At 37.6% G+C, this 9161-nt stretch overlaps 1 protein-coding gene across 1 annotated transcript in view; it reads left to right on the plus strand.

The window, feature by feature from the left end:
* Nucleotides 1-5773, plus strand: part of LOC115223783 (histone-lysine N-methyltransferase SETMAR-like) — an 18937-nt gene extending 13164 nt beyond the window's left edge. Inside the window, 4 exon segments of the mRNA XM_036512884.1 lie at nucleotides 487-492; nucleotides 4770-5277; nucleotides 5280-5432; nucleotides 5471-5773. Of these exon segments, the coding sequence (XP_036368777.1) occupies nucleotides 4806-5277; nucleotides 5280-5432; nucleotides 5471-5595 (750 nt within the window). The 5' untranslated portion in view covers nucleotides 487-492; nucleotides 4770-4805 and the 3' untranslated portion in view covers nucleotides 5596-5773.
* Nucleotides 5774-9161: the final 3388 nt, after the last annotated feature.

Consider the following 9161-nt stretch of genomic DNA (forward strand, 5'->3'; position numbering starts at 1 on the left):
TATTCTCATGGTTTAATGCCTATTCATCCTAAGCTCGTATTTTAATTTCAAAGAAACAAACTGAATGGCTTCACCTCTTGATGCATCAAAGAAGCCTTACTTTCACTTCAGAATGTAAATGTATGGCTTGGTTAAGATGAAGGCAAAAGTACGTCTGGCCTTGTATGCACCCTTAAAAATGGTAAGACTGATGTCGTTTACATATTGTAAAAGTTCATGACTGGAAGAGTATTCCTGAGTGTTTGATATTCTGATTGAGAATGGATTGGCTACAATGGTTAGTGTGGGTGCCAGGGTGGCTGGGAGATCAGCCACAGTGTGGGTTATAAGTGAACAGTAGAAGGGTGTGTGAGGTGGGCTTGGGTAGATGTACTAGTCTGTCCATCATGCTATCTGCTCATTCATCCATATGAATGCATGTATATGTGTGTGTGACTGCAAAGACCCGGGCTACTTCTTGCACCAGTTCCGCATAGCCCCTGCCCATTCAAAGTACCTTGGATTCCAGAACATCCCACTATGCTTGAGGAGACCTGTTGAGTCAAGTACATGAACAACGAAATAAATGTCAATGGAAATAGTAGTTGTGATACCTGTGCTGGTATCACATAAAAAGCACCATCCGAACGTGGCCGTTGCCAGCGCCGCCTCGACTGGCTTCTGTGCCGGAGGCACATAAAAAGCACCATCCGAACGTGGCCGATGCCAGCACCGCCTCAACTGGCTTCAGTGCCGGTGGCACATAAAAAGCACCATCCGAACGTGGCCAATGCCAGCGCCGCCTCGACTGGCTTCTGTGCCAGAGGCACATAAAAAGCACCATCCGAACGTGGCCGATGCCAGCACCGCTTCAACTGGCTTCAGTGCCGGTGGCACATAAAAAGCACCATCCGAACGTGGCCGAGCCAGCTCCGCCTCGACTGGCTTCTGTGCCGGAGGCACATAAAAAGCACCATCCGAACGTGACCGATGCCAGCACCGCCTCAACTGGCTTCAGTGCCGGTGGCACATAAAAAGCACCATCCGAACGTGGCCGATGCCAGCGCTGCCTCGACTGGCTTCAGTGCCGGCGGCACATAAAAAGCACCATCCGAACGTGGCCGATGCAAGCGCCGCCTTGGCTGGCTTCCGTGCCGGTGGCATGTTAAAAGCACCAACCAATCGTGGCTGATGCCGGACTCCCCTGGCACCTGTGCAGGTGGCACGTAAAAAGCACCCACTACACTCGCGGAGTGGTTGGTGTTAGGAAGGGCATCAAGCTGTAGAAACTCTGCCAGATCAGACTGGAGCCTGGTGCAGCCCCTGGCTTCCCAGACCCCGGTCGAACCATCCAGCCCGTGCTAGCGCGGAAAACAGACGTTAAACGATGATGATGATGATGATGATGATATATATATATATATATATATATATATATATATATACTGTGACAGTCAAAGTGTTTCTGTCACAATCTGAACCTGATGAATGCTTAAATGCAAGAAAGTATACTAGTTCAATGAGAATAGTCATTTAATATTTAATTTTCAATATTTCATTTGTTCAATAAGACAAAATCAATACTTCATTTCATTTCTTTCTTACTATATATTCTATATTCTACATTAACCTTATGAAGAATATAAATAAAACATAAAAAACAGATTTGGAATTTCTTTGAATAATATATATATATATATATATATTTATATAAAACTTGACCAGGTAAGAAAAGTGAGAGAATAGATGCTTATTCGATTTGTTGACAGCTGTTTCGTAATTTGTATTAGTTACATAAGTGATACTACATCATCTGCAACACAGTGAGTTCTGTTTGTTTCATGAATCCTTCTTGCTTTTACTACATATGTATAATCCACTAAGCATTTTGCCCATCATGTTGATCCTAAAAGGGTGAATGACAAAGTCGACCTTGATAGGAATTGAACTCAGAACATAAAGCTTGATGAATTGCAATTAAGCATATTACCTAGCACTCTAACAATTCTGCCAGCTTACTGCGAGGAGCAGTGGTGGTGACGATGATGAGGATGATAATGGTGATGGTGATGAGATTTCTTTATTTTGATAACAGTTAATTAATGAAAACTCTTTAATTAATTGAGCAAAGTTAAATAACAATCATTCCTGGAATGTGCAAACTTTGAGAAAATGAAGAATTGTTAAAATATTTCAGGCATGTTTTTTTGTTGTTTTTTTTCATTTAAAAATTCTTGCTTTCCAGCTCTTTTATGAAGTCTGTGTGTCCAAAACTCATGGAATTGTTATAATAATGATAATAATAATAATAATGATAATAATAATAATAATGATAATAATAATAATAATGATATTAATAATAATAATAATATAATAAAATAAAATAATAATAATAATAATAATAATAATGATAATAGTAGTCATTTCAAATTTTTGCCACAAGGGCAGCTTTTGGGGAGCTGGGGATTTGTCGATTACTTCAACCCCAGTGTTCAACTGGTACTTATTTTATCGACCCCAAGAGGATGAAAGGCAAAGTTGACCTCAGAGGAATTTGAATAATAATAATAATAATATAATAATAATAATTGTAATAATAATAATAATAATAATGATAATAATAATAATAATAATAATATATAATGATAATAATAATAATAATGATAATAATAATAATAATAATAATATATAATATAATAATAATAAAAACAACAAAAGACTATATATACAACGTATAGAAGGTTGGTAGAGGCCTATACAACTGGAAAACTACTATAAAATAACCACCATAGGACTGCAAAAATATCTACTTCAGAAGGAAGGAAAAAACTGATACAAATAGCGGCAAAACACAGAGCAAAACAAAAAACTGTTCTCAGTATTTAAGGAAGCTGACAAATACAAACAAGAAATCATACCACCTAATAACATGAAGAAGAAGAAGAAGAAGATGAAGAAAACAACAAAAGCTATAAAACAAATGAAATCCAACTACAAACAGAACAGCAACGAACCATGATAAAACGATGGCAAGAAAAGCCCCTTCATGGTAAATACTGCACTAAACTAAACGCCAAAGAAATAGACAAAGAAAAATCCCAGCAATGGTTGAGAAGCTCAGGACTCAAAGCAGAAACAGAGGATTTTTAATTGCAGCACAAGACCAAAGCCTCCCCACCAGAAATTACCAAAAACATGTAATGAAAAGAAATATTACAAGTAACTGCAGAATATGTGGAGATGGACAAGAAACAGTAAATCATATTATCTCTAGCTGCCCAGTCCTGGCAGAAGGAATCTATTCACAGACATGACAGAGTTGGAACCTACATAATTGGAGCTATGCCAACATTATGGAATAACAACAGAAAAAATGGTATAGGCACACACCAGAAAGGTCCACAGAAAACGAGAAAGCAACCATACTCTGGGATATGCCGATACACACAGATAGAGAATTAAGCCAACAGACCAGATATAGTTGTCAGAGATCATGAAGAAAAAAAATGCTTTCTAATTGATGTATCAATCCGGCAGATGACAACGTGTCTCTAAAAGAATGGAGAAACTCTCAAAATACAAAGACCTGGAAATAGAGGTAACTAGAAATGTGGAATCTGAAAACAGAAACAATTCCTATCATAGTAGGTGCATTAGGCATGATAAAAAATATTCAGACAAATACATAACAAAAACACCAGGACTTACAAACACAATAACATACAGAAAATTGCACTACTAGGCACTGCCCACATCCTACGCAGAACACTTTCCATACAATAACCATCAGAGCATCACAACAAATCACAGCACATACCCAAGGCACACAGATCTGCGCTCGGTAGTGAAGTGAAAGCACGCTATAAAAATAAAAATAAAACTACTGAATAATAATAATAATAATAATAATTTGTGCGTATAATCTGGAAATACATACAATGCCCTTCTCTACCCTAGGTGTATGGAAAACACTCGGCGAGAAACGGAAGAAAATTTGAAGAAAGAAGGAAAAAACATAATAATAATAATAATGATAATAATAAAAGATGGGCTACAGCAAATATTTGGCTCAATACCACAGATTTGCTTGTCAGTTGTTTGATCTTAACCAGTTGAGCATGTCCCTTAGTGGCTGACAATATGTGCATCTCTGATCACGAGCAGAAATAGTGGGGGAGCATCATAGCCATATGTTGAGAGGGATTCTTTAGGGTTTAAATAATTCACCTCTGGAAACATAGGTGATTCGTTCAACATTCTTAAACAATCCTTATTCAGGGACCTTTTGAGCAGGATGGGTTACTCGACCTGAAGAAAATTCTAACTGGGCCCCACCTGCCTGTCTGTCTGTCTGTCTGTCTGTGTGTCTGTCTATCCATCCATCTATATATCTATCTATCAATAATAATAAAGGATAAATGTGTTAACATGTGACATTGTTGACCGAGGTTACCGTGGTCTTTTCCGTAGGCTTTTCTTTCCATGGATAAACCTTATCTGCTTCCCCCTTTACAATTTACATGATGACGTTCCTGTGATACACGATCCCTATTGATCATTCATTTTTTTCTCTCTTTTTACGATCCTTTTTGACCGAAAACCTACCCCCCCTTTTTATTTTTTATTTTTATTTTATTTTATTTTATTTCTCCCCAAAAAGAAAATCTCTACTTTGTAATTTGTCCCTTCTGTGTTCAGCCCTGTGTGGCTAATAAAGAAACATATATCAAAACTCAAACTGGCATTTTGTATAAATTTACTTAAATTCCTCCTTTTTCTTCTTTTTTCAGTACATAAAACAAAACATTCCTGGACAAGGATGTCAAATGGAAGACTTTGAGACTCAATTTAGAGGCTGCACATGTGAGCAAATCATCTGCAAACCAAACAGTTGTTCTTGTATACAGATATCTGGTGGCGCTGCATACACAGAAGACCAAAGAATTCAACAGCGATATTTTCCTTCCACAGTAGAATCATCTGAATCGGAACTCTCTTCACCAATTTATGAATGTAACCCGGATTGTTCTTGCAGAGCCAACTGCTCCAATCGGTTAGTTCAGCATGGCATTCGCTTCAAAACGGAAGTATTTTCTGCCTCACCTGGCAAAGGGTTTGGCTTGCGTACTTTGGAATTTATTCCCAGAGGTTCCATCATTAGTGAGTATGCCGGAGAAATTATTGGTAACGAAGAAGCAAAACGGCGTTCACGTTTGATTGAACTGCAAACTGAAATGAACTACATTCTTGTCTTGAAAGAGCATTATGGAGATAAACTTGTCCAAGCATGCGTTGATCCAAACATTTCGGTAACATCAGCAGATTTATGAACCATTCTTGTGAACCAAACCTATGGATGACGGCAGTAAGGGTTTCAAACGCTGTACCAAAGTTAAGCCTCTTTGCACTCCGAGATGTAAATGCTGGGGAAGAACTCTCGTTTCATTACGGCGGTCTTGGAACAAACTCCATAAACCAAACCAAAATACAGACGCTGACAACAAAAATAGCAGTAGTAGTAGTAGTAGTAGTAGTAGTAGTAAATTGAAACCTTGCAAATGTGGTGCTGTAACTTGTTGTAGATATTTACCATTTGATGAAACCCTTTTCCACTGAAGTCAGCCCTTGTTTTTGTTTCTTTTCTGCAATATAACCTGTACTTATTGGAGCAGATGATGCTTTCAATGGAACTTAATACGCAAGACACAGACATGGCTGTGTGGTTAAGAAGCTAGCTTCGCAACCATGTAGTTTCAGTTTCAGTCCCACTTTGTGGCACACCTTAGACAAGTGTCCTTACATTTGTCCCATTTATTTTTGAAAATAATAAAGAATTTACTTAAATAAATTTGTTGTTGGATTCCCGTTTGATATATATAGTTTTCAAAGTGACAACTAGTCACTGATCTATAAATTAGAAAATTACTATTTTTAAATCTCACAAGAGATATTCAGCAACAGTACTTTGGTGTAAAGATTGTTTCTTCTTCTTGTCTTGAGACAGCATTCACCCGGGGTGGGTTGAGCTGGCTTTATTCATCCTCAATGCTGCATCTCTCACAAACACCAACCAGGCCTGGCGATTTGAGGCTAACGACTGCGTGATCTCCAACCACTCCTTATTCCAGCGGTGAACGCCGTAGATATGGGGCCTAGGTTGGATTCCAGATCAGCCTTGACTGTCATCAGCCAGGTTTTTTGTTGTCCACCACATCGCTTCTGCCAACCCTGAAGGGGAGCTGAGGCAATTGCTTCGTAGATGAATTCTCCTGGTTGACGACAACCAGATTGTTTGCCAACATAACATAGCAGTCCCGGTTCAGGATGAATGTTGCTGTAATTTAGCCCCAGGTAGCATCATCTCCAGCTGGCTGATTAAAAGAAATAACCCAGAAATCTCAATACACAGATATTGTTTTGAGCTGAGTTGGGGTGCTAGATTCCCTCGTTCGAAAATATAAGGACACAGATCATGTTGTACAGCCAGCTGGAGACGATGTCTCCTGGGGCTAAATTACAGCAACATTAGTCCTAAACCAGGACTGCCATGTTATGTTGGCAAACAATATTTACTCTAAAATACTGTAGCTGAATGTCTCTTGTGAGATTTACAAATAGTAATTTTCTAAATTTGTCATTATTAAGCTGATGTTGGAAAATAAATTAATTTAAAATTTCGATGGAATACTTTAATTTTGATTATGTTATCACCGTAATACTTTTGCTACCATATTTCTATTGAAATACACTTCACTACACAGTTCTATATTTAAGAGATGAGGAATTATGTACAGTATTTACATTATTTACATTTGATGGATATTTGTCGTCATCTTGTTTGTTATTAACTAGTACATCATATGCCCACAGGCATTTGGCGTAGTGGTTAAGAGCACGGACTACTAACCCCAAGATTCCGATTTCGATTCCAAGCAGTGACCTGAACAACAACAATAATAATGATAATGATGATGATAATAATGATAATAATAATAACAATAACAATAATAATAACAATAACAATTATAACAATAACAATAATAATAATAATATAATGATGATAATAATAACATCGAAAAATAACTTAAGAATGAGAAGCCAGGTTTGAAATTTCCCCATGACACCTGAAGAAGGCTGGAAGGTATATCAGCTGAAACATGTTAACAACAAACAAGATGAGGACAAGTATCCGTCGAAAGTAAGTAATGTAGATAATGTACACTGCCTTTGTATCAATTATTTTTGAAAATGATAAAGGATTTACTAAAATATGATTGCCATCATTAAGACAGTGTTCAGAACATAAATTAGCTTGGTATTTTGATGTTTGGAATGTAAACTAATACTCTGTTACTCTTTTACTCTTTTACTTGTTTCAGTCATTTGACTGCGGCCATGCTGGAGCACCGCCTTTAGTCGAACAAATCGACCCCGGGGCTTATTCTTTGTAAACTTTTTCTATCGGTCTCTTTTGCCGGACGGCAAAGTTACGGGGAGGTAACCGCACCAGCATCAGTTGTCAAGTGATGTTGAGGGGGGAGGACAAACACAGACACACAAACACACACACCACACACACACACACACACACACACACACACACACCACACACACACACATACACACACACACACACATATATATATATACATATACATATATACGACGGGCTTCTTTCAGTTTCCATCTACCAAATCCACTCACAAGGCTTTGGTCAGCCCGAGGCTATAGTAGAAGACACTTGCCCTAGGTGCCACACAGTGGGACTGAACCCGGAACCATGTGGTTGGTAAGCAAGCTACTTACCACACAGTCACTCCTACGCCACTCCTACTGTTATTTTAAAGAAAAAAAGGATGGTACATTACATAATGTAGTCCTAGGTACATTGTGTCTGAAATAGAAGCTAAATCTCCCTCAAATCATGCACCACTACTGACTCAGAAATGAAGCAATACATTAGCTAATGTAGTCCTAGGTACAGCAGCCAAATCTCCCTCAAATCACACATTACTGTCATAAACAGGAAAAGGAGGACACATTAGAAACTGTAGTCCTAGATATACTTATATATAAGCAGCCACTTACCACATGGCCACTCCTACACATATGCGGAATTTGAACTTCAGAACATAAAGACAGACAAAATCCCACTAAGCATTTTGCCTGGCATGCTAACGTTTTCACCAGCTCGACGCCTTTACAATATTTTGATAGAATGCTTTAATGCCGATCACTTTACTCAAGAAGTTTGTATCACAGAATCAGGAGTGATCTGAGATGGTTTGGCATCAGGAAGGGTTAAGTAAAAAAATGTAGGGTAGAACACTGTTGGAATTTCTAGAATGCCAGTTGAAGTGATGTCTTTCTCTGATATAAAGGATGTTAAAGAAAAAAATGGTGAGGAATGAAGAAATCATTCAAGTGAAATAACGATTAAGTTTAAAGGAAAGAAGGCAGCCAACACGTAATGGTGGGTGGGGGGAGCATCGGATTACAGATTAGAGGAATAAGGATTGGGCAGGTTTTCAAGGCAGATTAGAAATAATGGAGGCTGTGCACGCTTCTTTACATCTATCGTGATGTCAAGACAAGGAGATACAAACAGACATAACCACACACACACACATATCTATCTATCTATCTATTTATATACATACATACATACATACATACATACATACATACATACATACATGCATACATAGATACATATATATATATATATATATATATATATGTATATATTGGTAAAAACGGTAAGCTAACAAAAGAAAGAAGGAGACCTCAATATTATGTAAATAGAGGAAATTTATCTGTAAAATAATATGTGACAATTATTCAAGAGCCAAGATAAAACTCTGAGTTTCGGATGGCCAGATAACCGAAGAGATGGTGTTGTGGATTTCCACCTCGGCATCCGAAACTCAGAGTTTTATCTTGGCTACCGAATAATTGTCACATATTATTTTGCAGATATATATATATATATATATATATTCCAAGAAAGTTAGAGGTTGTGAATCCAACCAACGAAGGGATAATATCTATCCAATATACTGCTGGTAGAATACCCAATTATTAATACACAATTGTTTTTTATTGCATTGCAATTACATTACCGAGTGTACTAAATGAGTGAGGGTTTTTATAACTTAACCTTATGTACTTTCTAAAATCTC

Source organism: Octopus sinensis, linkage group LG24 (assembly GCF_006345805.1).
Source record: "Octopus sinensis linkage group LG24, ASM634580v1, whole genome shotgun sequence".
NCBI classification, from domain to species: domain Eukaryota; kingdom Metazoa; phylum Mollusca; class Cephalopoda; order Octopoda; family Octopodidae; genus Octopus; species Octopus sinensis.